The following is a 15659-nucleotide window of genomic DNA, read 5'->3' as shown; positions in this document are numbered from 1 at the left end:
TGTACATCCATCCTGTGCTGCAAGGATGGTTTTTATTTAAAAATGGAACCTTTTCTAGTATTCATTAATCAAGCCCTCATTAGCCTTCTCTTGCATATCCTAGGTTTTTCTAACTTACAAAGACACTTTACAAAATTCTGCATAAAAGGTAAAAGGGGAAAATTACCTTTATTTTATATCTCAAGTTATTCTATAACAGCACAAGATAGAAACTTAGTTTCTTTATTTAAAGAGTCACAGTGAAGCTGAACAGATACAGAATAAAAAGAACTTTCAAAAGGTGAGAGATTAAAAAGGAGAATTTCAAATTTGTTTTTCTGAAAACCTGGTTTTCAATTACAGTCAAGTAGGAAGTGCAGTCATCTCTTTCCTGGCAGCTTGAAATTTAAATTAGAAGCAGAGGACAGAGTTTCACATTTTTATATTAATTTCTGAGCAGACTAATAATTTCATAAATGCTGTTGATAATTTCAGCAAACTAAAGTGAATGTTGAATCCAAGAGCCCAGCTAAAGGACTGTAATTCCCTGAAGTTCAAAGAACAACTGGTTCAAATCCCAACTCCTCACACTTGAAGAGAAAACTGAGCAGGTTTGAGCAATTATCTGTACACACACAAGGAGAGGTGAAGGCAGACAGCAGAAGTGCTATTAAATTAGATTCTGACAGCTCTTTTCTGGATTATACATCACGGTTCGTAATGTCTAGAGTTTGACTTCAAGTCTCAGCCAAAATTCCCTCCTTCTTCCATCTAGCCACACAGATAATTCCATTGCATGCTCCAGTTTACTTCTCTGAATTTTGGCTCACAACACTGGTTCTGTACTTACTGTATTGCAGGTCTTAAAATGCTTTGAGCCTTTTGGAACTGAAAAAAAAATTAGGTAAAAGTCCTCATCAAATAAAGTCGTTATTTAGGAATTACTGGTATTGCAGTGAGGAAAATCAATGGGTTACATTGAATTTAGCCATAATTTGGAGCACAATCTTAGGAAATGTAACTTTGCAACACAACAGGAAAATAGCTGCAAGCTCATTAGCAAAGTTAATGTGCTGAAGGAAGTGCTATGTTTGCACTCTCCTCTACCCTAAGAGCTGCTTTCTTTTCATTTGCAGAACCAGCACCACTCAAAGCCACTTTTATCATCATTTAAGAAGTTTGTTTTACAGACAAATGTGAAAATTGCCACGATGCAATCAAGTGTATTTCTAGATCCTCAGCCAAGCAAATCGCACACCCTTCTGCACTTCAGCTGTGCCATTCCCTCCCGATGGGACTCTGACACGTGACTGGGATTTTTGACTTGTGCTTGCAAGATAAACACCACCAAGCTGAGCCTTTGATTCAGCATCTGTAAAGCCCAGCTCATGTAACCAGCTTCTTTCACACAATGAAAATCAGATTCTTTAGAGCACAAACAGCTTCCTCCAGCTCCCCTGCGTAAGGTGTGGCAGCACAAGCAACTGCACACTGGTTCCATTTCCTTCATGTCTCACAGAGGTTTTATATTCACTGAATATTTCCGTAGAGCTTCCAGATTGAAGTGAAAAGTTTTTCACTGTTGCTTCTCTCATGACATTTAAAATACTGCGATAAAAATCTTTCTGGCCTCTATTACACCCATTCAGTCCTTCCAAGAAACTCTGCATTAGAAATATTCTTTTCAGTATTTTGAGGTTTCATTTTGTTTCTATGCAAAAAAATAGAGCTCATCCAAGTTTCAACTTTTTGATCTAGTTAGACAAGTTTGTTTTTATTATTACAAATGCTGGAGAGTGTCATATACCTTACCTAGATTAAACTATGTAATATATACAATAACTGCAATAGGCTTCTTATTCCAACTGGAAACTTACTGAAATGCAATATTAACATTAACATTAATATTACTTGTGTAATTAATTACATATATATTATATTTTCATATTAATATTACTTGCATAGGAAGCAGTACCATAAACAATGAATAAAAGAAATTTCTGGCTCATAGCAAAGGACTATGGCAGCTCAGGAAAAAGTAAAACTCTCATCAGGACAGAAAATCAGGACAATCCTTTCTGCTACCACAGCAATGAGGTAATTCACTTTCCAGACAATTTCTTTCTTAATGTTTTAAAGGTAATTTAGAGCTCATTTAGCTTTTTATTTAATTGCAATCAGCATTGGTGTCTCTGGAAAAAATATAAAAGAATATATCCTTTATGGCAGCAAGAAACAGTAATAGGAAGAACAGTAAAAGCACAAACTAGGGGGTTTATCTTATGTACCAACAAATACCTACACTGAAAGGCGACACAAGTAAATTTTAAAAACAAAAATGGCTTAAAATGAGCTCTGTGGGAAGAAGTGAGTGGCCAAATATAGCATCAGTTTGTGGCCCTACAGTCCTGCTTCACCTACTGCTTCACCAAAAGCCTCCAGCATCTGCCAGTCCTACCTTGATGGTCTCAGACAGGAGTCAAAATAGCATTATAGGTCTGTATTTAGGCACCTGAATCTCTCTTCTCTACCAACTCTACCACTTCACACAATTAGGAGTGGAGTTAATGAACTGTACCTAAATAACCTTATCAGAATGAATGTCACACATGTTCTTATGTCACTGCATTGAAAACATCTTCAGGAGTTAGGGAACTATAAAGCCAGAACAACAGGATTATGATACAACTAAAACAGTACAAATAACAATAGTAAAAATAACTCTGAGGTTCTCCAGGTCACAGTATCAGAAATAAAAATCCAACAAGCACATTCAGTAAATTCAGTTATGCTCACGTTCAGAGGAACTGGGCAGGATTAAAACACTCATTACCAAATCCTGCTGAGAGCCACCTCTAGTCACTGTCCTGTGAGGTACAAAACTGTCCTGTGAGGTGAAAAAAGAGAATTTCAGCCCCATATCTGACATGTGCAAAGCCCAGCACTCTGTACCCAGTCAGACATGTCACAACTTGTTCCAGCTTTCACCAGCGGGTTTGAAATGCAATATTCAGAGATCCTTTAGCTCATTTTAGAGTTTTATGCTTTGCCTTGCACACTGAAGTGGAAAAGGAAGCGGGTGAGAGGAAACAAAGTTTAAACGACTTGGCAATAATTAAAACCAAGGCGTTTTCTGCAGATGTGGTGTTTTTGAGTTTTTAATCACTACAGCTTCCTTTACCACAAACAATTTTCCTTATTCAGGAGGCAGCCTGTGGGTCAGAATCCACCCGTTGTACTAAAGAGGAAATGAGGATGAAAAAATAATTGGTCTTCAATTTTATCCCAATATCTTCCACCCTTGTTTTAAAAAAAGAGGAAATGAACAAAGACAACCAAAAGCATAAACTCTCCACAAGGCAATAGGCACTGGATGTACAAACACACCCAGGAGCTCTTCATATAATGCATCTTTTCTTAAGGAGCTTTATTATTGAAACAGGTATTGAAAAAATATGCATTTTAGCATGCACAATCCATGGCTTTTCTGTACAAAATAAATGCAACTTTCAAAGGTTATACAAAGTACAAAACTTCGCTCGCTGTTCTGTGGAAGAATGTGCAGTGTTCTGTTTCATTTTAGAAATATGACAGAATGATGTAAACCTCCTTGAAGAGAATGTAATTAAGTACTTAGTGATGCTGTAATTAGGAAAATCATACCATCTGATCCTAGACAAAGTTCACGGAAAAGGAAGGTTATCCAACTAACAAGTAAAATAGGGAGGATTATCTCAAGGGCACAACACCTTTTTCCCCCAATATGCCTCTTTATGAGAATCCACAGATGGAAAAATCCTAAAATAAAAAGCTATTAAGAGTTATTTTTTATTATGAATAAATTGTATTAAATAACTCTTATAGGAGTTATTTAATGAGAGTTACCTTATTCTGAATGTTTAAGAGCAGCTTTAGTTAATGAAGCCCACATCTTTTGTGTTAAGGAAAGGTAGATGTCACCTCTGCTGTCTACAAACCCTACTTCAATTATTATTATTGTAGTAATTTTATGCAGTAATCTCCTTTAAGAAGGATTGTGTGCTCACCATTTAATGCAATTAAAAAGGAAAAATAAACTAAAGAAATATTTTTATGTGGTTAAATCTTTCCAAAATTATATAGTGCAGGAAGAAGGCAGTAAAATGTGTTTCCTCTCCCAATCATTTCCAAGGGAGGAAATTGTTCTTCAAAACATGACACATATGAGGTAATTTGCATTAGGTGTAAATATACAAAATACACCCTGGTGTATTTAAAACATGTTTTAAAAATTATAAAATATGTTGATATTGCTGACTCCCCAAAGAAACCTTCAGGTCAGATGAATATCCATTTCCACAGATGCTTCTATCTTGGAGCAATCCATTTTTAAGAACACCTGTTAAACATTCTCCTTGACCCTAGTTCAAGTCCAAAGTCCACAAAAGGATGTCACATGTTTATTTTCAGTACATAAAAAGAGAGTAATCAAAAACCAAGGAAGTCTGAATTTTCTTTAGTGAATTTATATGGAAAATAAGAAGTCCTGGTGTAATCAGAACGAGCCCAGCTGAACATCACAACACAGGAAGATTTAAAAAGATGTCACACGTTGTTCCACGTGTGAATTAATGAAGTTTGAACATGACATTTTGGGGAACACGTTAAGTAAATACCAATTAAGAGATACCAATTTCTTTTGTCTGTAGCTTCACAAAGTCAGATTGGATTGCAATAGTTATGACCTAAGCAAAGTGTCTGAACACCAGGAGCAGGGAATCTTGATTTTCAAACATTTTATGCTTCAGACATAGTTTTAAAAAAGAAATATGTTTATATGAATGAAATACATTACAGTCAGACTTACATGAATATCAAACTCCTGTAATCACAATCATTTGATGGTGTTATTGGCATGTGGAGGCCATTTTAAAAACAAATTTAATTACAAAGTCGTGTCAGTTGGGCTGTTTCCCATTTGGGCTATTTGATTAAATGTAGAACAGACCTAGACTGACATCATGACTTTGAAAATGCTCTGTGGTTCTTTTCAGAAATACCAAATTTTAAAAAATCTTTAAGGAAGCTGCCTAATAAAAAGCAAAGACACACCTGAATTCCAGCAGATCTGGATGATAGACATGGAAAGGCCCAATTACCAAAAGTGTAAGAATAATACTCTCACATTGTCAAGGAATTGAAGGAATTTTCATATTTTCCAGTGCGAAAAAAAGAAATGGAATCATATTTTTTCCTCTAAACACACTCCAATGTCACCGCTTCTGACAAAACCTTCACACAGCTGCTGCTTTAGTTTCTACTCTCCAAACCAAGAGGAGATTATTGAAAATAATGTTATTTATACATTCTATATAATTAATAAATATTAATAAATAATAAATTAATAAACAAGAAATTACTTATATATAATATATATTCTTATTTATATATACTTATAAATTACCTTTAAAAGCCTCTAATGACAATTTCCTGAAGTGAAATCTATAAATGTTTTTATAAGTGTCTCTCTTGGATAGCCTTAATTCAGAGTTACATTTTCTACATGCTGGAGAAGCATGTACAAGACTTGGTAGTTTGATAATAGTTTGCAGTAAAACGGAACTGAATATAAAAAAAATTCTGCTGACTAGAATAATTAAGACTAGTTTATGAAAATATTCCTCTGGACATAAAAAATCAACTGATGTTGGACAATCAACAGCTGCATGTAATCACCTCAGGAATATAATCTCATTTTCCCTTCTGTCTGTACCAAAGACAGAGCAGAGCCTCTTCAGATCTACTCAGCCCCTTTAGTGGAGCAAATTCCTGCTAACAGGTTTATGCAAACAAATTGGATTTGTCATCCAAGACGTGACAGTACTCAATTAATGTCTCTTCAATAGCTGCTGTATGAATTAATTTTTATATTAAAATTAACCTCTACAGGCAGTGCTTGCTGGGACAGGCCCGGGCAGCTCACACTGAGCTGTCTCAAACGTGCAGAATAAGGCAGGCACAAGGAGAGCTGTACAAATTAACTAAGGAGAAAAAAAGATTATTTAAATTCTACGCAAAGAAGATTTTAATCGATTTCACATCCAAAATAAAGCACTTCTCAGAGGAAAATCTGCTAAGCTATATGCCACAAATGGAGGACAAAGCATTTAAGGGGAGATGGTAAAACCTGGACTTCAGAATTAAAGACACAGAATGAGAGAAGATCACCAACAGCCTCGCTGAACATAGGAAGGGTGAAAATTAAATAGAGGAACAGAACTGAATTTAAATGGAGGTCAGAGAGGTAACATTCAGCATTATGTCGTTCTGCTTTATGGCAGTTTAATGAAACCTCACATACACTCATTGTCTTTTCACACTGCAAAATTACAGATTCAAGTGGATCTGATCCTTTTAGCCACAAGAAAAGAATGACTGAAACTAGTGCTCGCTGTAAGCAGAGCACTCACTAAGGGAGGGAAGAAAAAAGTTTTGCTGCTTTCTATCACATGGCAGAAAGGTGTGACAGGTCCCAACAAGCAGAACAGCACAGGGTACAGTGACATGAAAAAAATCTATTAAATTATGACTTTCAGAATTAAAAAAAACATGTTTCCAGACCAAAAAAAAAAAAAAAATTAAAAAAAAAAAATCCTCCTAACTTCTAGATGTAGTTAATTTGTGAAGTTCAGGGGTGGGAGGAAAACAGCCAATGCCTTTGGCCTAGAGCTGTGCCTTAAAGAAAGGAGCAGCTCAGCTCCCATTCATCTGCTGATTTCTCCAATTCCTCGGCCGATTGTGCAATATTTGTTTCAGCTCTCCCAGGGCAGGTGAACAGGTCTGTGAGCCACCAGCCAGGAATTGTTCAAGTTCACTCAATCCCATCAACTATCTCAGAGTCACATTAACCATCAAAGATATGCAGAATTCAGGCAGTTGGTTAACACAGGCAGATAATCAACAGATAAAAATGCCTTTAGGCACTGCCGCTCTTGATCTAAAGCCAAGCTACAGAATATGCCAAAAATCGACTTCAGAGATGCAAAATACTGGGAACTGCTCATTGAAGACATGCAAATGGTATATTCATGTTCTCTCACACTCCCAGGTATCCTACCTGTTTGAGACAGAGGATTGCAATTTCACAACAAATAGAAAGGTGTTCATTGTGGCACTGCCACTGATTCGCCTCCTACTGAGCCACAGAAAACAAAAGGAAACAACGTTCTTTATTTCTATTGCCCACATTCTCACTCCAGCTGTTTTCTCACTCAGGTAGGAGACAGTGAGGAAAAGTTTAGCTATTTTATAAGCTCTTTAATGTTACTCGGTGTCTCCAAGATCATTCCCAGATCCAGTGATTCTCCTTCAGCATGCCCAGAGCAGGGCCTGCTGGAAGCATCCAGCAACAAGACAAGCAGGGAGCCGATCCAACTGACATCCCTCTCTCTCCTTGAAACATAAGCTTTGGGAGCTCTCAGAGGGGAACACTGTTGAAATTAAAGAACAGAATCAGTGAGAGGCAGAGTGAAAGACTGCACATTGTGTGTGGTTTGGGAAATAATTTCCTGGGCTACTCCAAACTTAGAAAGTTGCTCTGTAGACCGCTAATACGTACACTAGGTTGGAGCTCCTCCAGAAGAACACAGAGTAAGATACGAAGGCATTATTTTTTCTGAATTAAGGGAAATAGAACCTTGAATCTTCCTATTAATTAGCTACCAACAAAGCATACATGTTTTGTGGTTGGTAAATAAGCAACACCTAGCTTATCCTGGATAAATGGGACACATGCAGCTTCTAGGGATAAACAAAACCAATATGATGTCCCTGAGCTTCACAACTGCTAAAAGAAGAGATCTGCACTGAGCCTGATATTTCTCAAGCAGAACCTAAGAATTTGTAGTATAAATACACAGAGTCTCAAAAACTTGTGTCTTCTGAGATTGTCTATTTACAGAATCATGTGAGGGGGACTTAGAGATGATGTAAAATAGTCACCAGAGGACAAGGTGACAGCAGTTGTGCTTTAACAAAAAGCACAATGTATCAGTGATTTGTATTCTGAGATCCAAAATCCTCCACTCTGAACATTTCCAAGGACAGAACAGTCCCACCCTACAAGCCTTATTTTTAAAAAGTGTCCCAGATAAGAGCAGCTTAAGAGAATAGAAATTAACTTGCTCTTTAAAGCACAGTTAAGGAGTCTATGATCCAGGAAATGAAACACAAAGGCTGCTGCTGTTACCTCAGTGTTCCAGTACCTGAAGCTGGGGCAAGCTTCTTGCTTTTTCAGAGATGGAGACACAGGTGTCTTTAAAGAATAATTTGTTGGGAAAATTCCAGAGGGATCTCATATCTTTGGTGCTGCTGTTTAGTAACCAGGCTTCAAATCAGAGTAAAGCAATTTGCATTTAAGAATAACACAAAAGAGGAAGAACCTCAGGGATTAACTAATCTGGGAGATTTCTCTTGGTGGGCAAAATTGGAGAGTTTTCCTACCTGTAGATCAATAGTAACAACAACAGCAGACTGCAGACTGCAATATCAGTGTTCCACTGGGAGCACTGGTCTTCAAATCTGACTCCCAGTAACAATCAGCAGGACTAGGATTAGGAATGAAATTTCTGAAAGTATATTGAGACTGCATAAAGTCAAAAATCCAGGTCAGGAGAAGTTGCAAAACAGTGGAAAGTGCAAGTCTGCAAATTAGAATTTCAGGAACAAACCAAAAAAGCTCACTGCTTCACAGGCATTTCTCAACCTTCTGCTTTTTGTTTTAATTTTTTTTTTTGCCCCTCCACCTACTCTGGTTTATCAGACTGATTGAAGCCAAGCCAGAACTTCAAATACGGAACAAAACTTCATTCAAACATCCCCAAATATCTTCCATGGCTAGAAAATTGAATGGCATGATTATTCTGAGGACAGCAGAGAGATCATTCTTTTAAGAACACCCTTTTAAGTCCACCCTGTCACTGGTCAGTGGTTTGTGTCCAGGCCAACTCTTCTCAAAGTTGTGTCACAACTGTTGAGGGGCTCTGGACCAAACTGATCTATTTGCTCACCAGAAACAGCTGGATATGTTCCCCTTTCTCCTTCAGACCTTTGAATTCGAGTTCTGTAAGATCCAGCATTAAACCCAAAAAGTTACACCTCACAGAGGCATCCCACACATTTTCGGTACCTGTAACATGGAAAAGGTGCTGGCTCTGGTGGAAATAGAGTTCATTCTGCCCACGCCAGCCCTCCCAGTGCTGTGTGCTGGTAACACACCAGTGGTCTGAGCCCTGCTCCCACAGCACCAAGGCTCTCTCCAACACTCCTCCTCTCCACAAGGCTGGGGGTGGGCAAGGTCTGGCAGTGGCACAGTCAGATCCAAACTGACCAAAGGACTGCTCCTTTTTCTTTTAATAAATTACCTTGGTCTTGACCCACAGGTTTTTTCCACCTTCTCTTTCTCCCACCACTCCATCCTTCTGAGGAGTGACAGAACCCAGCCAAGGCCAGACCATCACAATTACCAGACTGAACAGGATTATAATTCACATGAATTTGGAACATGGCAGTAACAGGTTTGTATTGCTTAGAACCAGTCATAAAGGCCCTTCAGTCTACTCAGGTCCTCTTTATTACTTGTTTGATTGTCATTTAATAGCTCATACTGAGGGTTGTTGGGCACTAAAGTGTAACAGAATATAAACAAAACAGTTTAAGTACTTTCTAAAAAGACTACAAACTGTTTAGTTGAATTTAGTCTAATTAAAAAAGTCTTAATTTACATCTATAGAAGCCATATAAGCAAGAAATATGATAGCTCTTAGCACTGATTTCCATAAAACAGGCATACTGGATCAACTTGCCTTTCTGGTTTTTTGGCAGAATTACATTAACTGATTGATATCAGAACAAAAACAACTTTGGATTTATCATTTTATTGTGTTTGTAATGCGAGTTAGGTTAACTGCTACTCAGGTACTATTAAAGCTACAATTTAATAAATCCCACTGTAAGGATGATCAGATTTCAGAAGAGCCCTAATACAGGTGGTGTGATGAGCAGGTACACATCCCACCACTAAGCAGCAGGTTGTTGGGCAGACATTCCTCAGCCAAAAAAACTGCAATTATCTCTACTTTGAAGCAAGTGTCTCTTAGAGTTCAAGAAGTTCAAAAGGTGTTTAGTTGACAAAGAGCAATAATCCTAAACCTGTGTGTTTTGTTCAGATACCTGCAGGAGACACCTTCATGACAGACCAAGTCAATCGACCTTTCCTTTCCAGAAACCTCTGGCACATTGAAATAGGTATCACAGGAGAAAATGTCAGAGATGTGGAAACAATAAGGCTGATTTTGCTGAATGTTGCTGATAGGAATACAAACTCAGTTTTCAAGTTTATAAAGGAATATATTTGTCAGTAGTATTGACAAATTAGTTAACTGCCATAGTTATTTATATAATTAACTGCCAAGTTTTATATATATATATATATATATATATAAAATCTTTGGATAAGTTTATTTCACAGGAGTAAAGAATGGAATTCTAATAATGTTTCATTTTACAGGCAGACATAGAGAGAAACATCAGCTGAACTGTGGGCCAGTTCATCAGTGGTAACAACCCTTACATTCCCTATGGCTTACAGTTCCTTAATTATTAAAAGCAGATAAACCATAGCTGTAGCCAATCCTTTCCAGCTTTTCACATGACTTAGAAATGCCACATAAAAACATTCTCCTTTAGATTACAGACATTAACCAAACCTATATACTTATTTGCAGAAGTGTATCACTGTTGTAATGAGATTTGGTTTTCTGAAGAGAGAAAATAAAGGGAAGAAAAGAAGTTCAATCAAAGCTCCCATTCAGTGCAAGGATTAAAAATAAAGGAAAACAATACACTGGTTATGGCTTTGCCTCCCCCAGCCCCACTGTGAAATTTTCATATCCTTTTAAAGATGTATCCGGAACTCTGGCAAAGAAAAACCCAGAAATACACACAAGAAAAAAGTACTCACACTGTTTGGGTGTTGAATGGCAACTTCGTGCTGCAGCCTAACCCGCTGTGGCATCATCACATCATCCTGGAATAAATAGCACACTGTTACTGCACATAAAAAGGGTCACAGTACACTACTGACACACATTAGAATATGTTGCTAAATGAACATCATTTTACTGGCTTGCAGTCAGAAATGCAAATGGAACAGATATTAAGAGACTTCACACTTTTTGTGGATTAAACTGGATGCTGTTGGAGCTGGAAGTGATCGAAACTGCTACGTGACAATGGTGCTGTGATCTCAGCACACATCCACAGGCACCCACACATTTCACATTTATTTCTCAAGAAACTCTGCAACTCTTTCACAACTGCCCATGCAGCACTGGCAGTGAGGACAAGGAACCACCCTCAGTTAAAGCCATGAGATCTCAGACACAGCAATGTGAGGACATGTTCTCTGTAATCTGGCTGTACCTTGTTCTACTGAAAATGAAAAGCCTTTGGTCTCTAGAGCTAAAAATATGTCATATTTCGTGGGCACAAACACTAGTGCTTGTGAAATGAGAAAATTCTAAGGAAAAGGAAAAAAGGGAAGTACCCACACTCATAAAATGCATTAGCATTGACACTGGCTTTAAAACACACCAGCTAGATTTAAATTCTGTGTTAATATTTCCACTTGTAGCATAAAGATCTGTTCTATTTAGATACAAAAAGATAGGTTCTTTTGTGAAAGGTCAGTAACTTGCTATTCTGCCTTGAACTGTTAGGAGAGATTCCTTTCAAAATTATATTATTTCCTGTTCAAAATTAAATCCTTTCTAGACAGTGATTTTACAGTTTATAGAAACTATAGCAAAACTTTTCTTCCCTAAATTTAGGCCCCTGAGGTTTCTACCCATATTCATTTCCATGTTGGTGCCATATTTCCCCCCTTTTAAAGAATCAATCCTTTTTAGATTCTGGTTAAAGCTAACACAGCCTATTTCTTCCCAGAGCATTTCCAAATAAACTTAATCAGGCAAAAATAATTCAAAGGAGCCCTGAATTCCTGTTCTATAGACACTTTTTTAACAGTTCCTCACACTGAAATAATTCTGATTTTCCTATTAAAGCACAAGCCCTCAATATTGAATTTCCAACCACTTTCACATTGAAACTTCCCATCAAGTCAACAGCAACAAAAAAATATTAGTGCTTAAATATCTACAGCTTGAAGAACTGAATGACCTTGCTATAAAGGTGCCACTATAATTTTATCAAAACCTACATGATAAAAAAAGTTTCAGAAGTAGGTCCAACTATTTAATACAATTCAAGGTTAAAGATAAAACATTTGCATTTAGGATATGTTTAGTAATAAACATGACAGCTGTTCCTGATTTTCAAAGGCAAAAGAACAAAAAAACCCTTCTGATTTCTCATGACTTCAAAACTACAATGATATTATTTACCACCTAATCCATTTTATCAATAGAGCACCAGAATTCCAGTATTAAGCAAGTGTTCCCATAAAACCTTTACCCTATTTCCCACAAGAAGAACCATAATCCTATTTCTTTACGCCAAATACAGAGCTGATTTTTGTAAATTAAAACCTGGTTTTCATACAAGCAATAGCAGATACATTTTAACTGAACTTTTCTCACTCCTTTACAAGTTGATAAGGATCGTTAGGATGTTTTCTTGTTAAATTCAAAGGGAAAGAAAAAGAAAAAGAAAAAAAGGGAATAAAAAAGGAAAAAAAAATTAAAAATAAAAAAGGAAAAAAAAAAGAAAGAAAAAAGGGGAAAAAGAAAAAAAGGGGAAAAATAAAAAAAAAAAGAGAAAAATCCACCAAAAAGCCAGGAATTTCAATGCTCAGAACAATGTTACCCTCATCTTTTACAAGATACAACATATGCTCTTGTGCTAAAAGATCTCACTGTTCACGATCCCACACAACAGAGAGAACTCTCACATTCACAAAGATGAAAAATAATATACTTGATTTAAAAAGGTTAAATCAGCATGGAAAGTATTCAAACCAAATCAAAATAACCTATGCACCAAAGAGGTCGATGTCATGTTTTCATAACCACCCAGTTTGACAGGAATGGCCCCGCTCCCCTAAGAAAACACTGGGTCAGTTTGATGCTGCTGGCAAAACTCACACATCGACAGATCTGGGGCTTAGGCTATCAGAGAGCATCAGTATTCTGTAAACTCCAGCTAAAGAGGGGGCACTATAACCACAAAAACTTCTAAATGCCTCTTTTTATTAATACAGCTTTGTTCTCTAATGCTGGAAAACTCTATGAACTCTTACCCTGGATGACCTTTATTCCTTTTAATAATTCTGTCTCATTTTTTTATTAGCAGCTTTACACACACACTGCACTGCTGGATGGTTCTGTGATACCTTCTGCGTTCATGGAAGGAGAAAGTAAGATGGGGGAAAAAAGGAATATAATAGTTTAGGACATAATCCCAAATACTATAATAATGAGGAGGAAGAACATGTAAAATATAAAATATTTATACAAAATATAAATCACACCCCAGACAGAAATGAGATACAACCATCATTCAGCATTTTTGGATTCAGGTTGGTACCAGAAAGTAACTGCAAAATCCAACTTTGACAGATTCCTCACTAGGGATGACTACAAAGGTAACCATGGAGTGAAAAACAGTATTTAGAGTGAAATAACCTTAGGGAATTCAGATGGATTTAAGGCTGGTATTTAAAAACCCAAATAAATTCAAATGAGTAAAACCAAAGCGATTGTACCACAAATTAAGAGCACCTGAAAAAAAATTATGGAATTTTAGCAACTATAGTATTAAACAACTAAGGTGGTAAAATATTTTACCCAACAGTAGATGATGCAATCAAAAATTTTCTATCAAAGCTGTTGCACTTATGATATTGAATTCAGCAAATGTGTTGCCAGTCTTCAGTTTCTACAGGCAGAGTTTGGTCATCTTTTTTTTTTTTTTTTGGTTTAACACTAAGAACAAAACCTCAGTAATCAGGGAAACACTTTCCAAATTATTATTCACTCATTTCAGAGAGAAAAAAAATGGTCCATACAAAAAAAGGGAAGTATATTTAGTTTGTTTCTGTTTCCTAGGTGAGAGTAGGGAAGATAACAATAGGAGCAGGGACTTACACTGAAAAATAATTTTAACAAAACAGAAGTTTACAATAAAATTCAGTTTTCTCTGTTCACATGGAAGTCTCTAATGGTTGTCCCCTAGCAGATATACAGCCAACAGGATGAAGACAAATTTCTCCCGTGGAAAGAATGGACAAAAAAATAAAAAGAAATACAAAACAAATATTAAATAAATGCATGCCTTCCCCAATCATATAGTTGGAATATAAAAGCTGGCCTCTTCAGCCAGGCTGTGTGGATCACATTGGGTAACACAGTGGAAACTTCATCATTTTCCCTTAAAAATTGGTGCTTCTGCACTTCAGAAAGTAAAACAGAATATACAATTCAATGCACAATACACACCTACTCTTTGCAACCAAGGGCAAGTTCACAGAAACAAAACACTAATTATAGCTCAGAATTGAGGTGCTTTCTTAAGCTCACATTACCGACTCAGCATCTCATTTGGACTTTTCCAAAGTCCTTCATATTTGGCTGCTCAAAATTAAAAAAAAAAAAGGATTGAGAGCTGATACACTCCACTCTCATAACAACAGCACCTTCTTCCCATTACAGCTATTAAATTCAAAATACAACCAGCAGCAACAGCAGGAGGAATGTTTCACTCATTGGGCAACAATATGGCATCTCCAAAATCTTTCAATTCATCAAATGGTCCATTCGTTTATCCTGCACCTGCTCAGACTAGAGGGAAAATCTTTCTTTGCTATTGTTCAGTTCAACTCCTTGAACCAGGGAAATGAAATGCCTGGGACCTCCAAAAACTGGCCTGTCAACAGCTCTGCTGAAGGAAATACCCTGATCCCAGGCAACTCTCCAGGGGCTGGTGTTTGAACAGCCCCACACTATCAAACTCATTGGAACCAGGCACTCAAATGGCACCCAAAAATCACCTGAGACTAATCATCTGTCAGTACCTGCAAGACCATAAGAAAAAATGCTACTTTTCTGTTTCTACTCCCAAATTAAACTGAGAAAGAAGGGGACAACAAAGAAAACACTTTAAATTTAAGAAGGTGACTGCATTGAGCACCTTTTTTTCTTTTTTTTTTGAGCATAGCAACAAACAGGTCTACATGGAAAGATCTATGTGGTGTCCTTATGAGCCTGACAATCTTTTATGGAGTCTTTTAATTAAGCATCACTATTAGCTGTTCAGGAAACTTGCTGTAGAAGCAGCTCCCACCTCGGTGCATTTATTCAACAAACGCAGACACATGCCTTTCCATATCTTGCTTTTCTGTGGTCACTGGAGATCACCTTTGATTTTTTCTCATAGTTACATCACTGAAAAAGATGATGTGTTTGCAGTCAAGTGAAGTGGGTAACTCACAAGGTGTTCAGTTGCAAAGCCAGTAAACCCAGACAAGTGTAAAAGCTTCGCCAGCAATTCCAAATGTCCTCTATAACTACTGAATAGATGAAGACACATGTAGAGAGAGGTTATGGCAACCCAGTTCTGAAGGTTTGCTTCTTCATTTAACATTTCATACCAGACAGAGGCATTTAATCTGGTTTTAATATAAGCTC

General features: G+C 37.0%; 1 protein-coding gene across 11 annotated transcripts in view; it reads right to left on the bottom strand.

Moving 5' to 3' along the window:
- Positions 1-15659, bottom strand: part of B3GNTL1 (UDP-GlcNAc:betaGal beta-1,3-N-acetylglucosaminyltransferase like 1) — a 104277-nt gene that overhangs the window by 75857 nt on the left and 12761 nt on the right. For 8 of the 11 annotated variants that reach the window (XM_068209352.1, XM_068209355.1, XM_068209356.1 and 5 more), the window contains one exon: positions 10979-11044. In XM_068209352.1, coding sequence (XP_068065453.1) covers positions 10979-11044 — 66 coding nt within the window. Of the gene's footprint in view, positions 1-7075; positions 7417-10978; positions 11045-11189; positions 11370-13273; positions 13358-15659 lie in introns of those variants that run through there. The other 3 variants (XM_068209360.1, XM_068209361.1, XM_068209363.1) reach the window with 3 other exon arrangements.

Source organism: Anomalospiza imberbis, chromosome 19 (genome assembly GCF_031753505.1).
Source record: "Anomalospiza imberbis isolate Cuckoo-Finch-1a 21T00152 chromosome 19, ASM3175350v1, whole genome shotgun sequence".
Lineage (NCBI taxonomy): Eukaryota > Metazoa > Chordata > Aves > Passeriformes > Viduidae > Anomalospiza > Anomalospiza imberbis.
The sequence above is the reverse complement of the archived record's forward strand: the minus strand, read 5'-3'. Positions and strand labels throughout refer to the sequence as shown.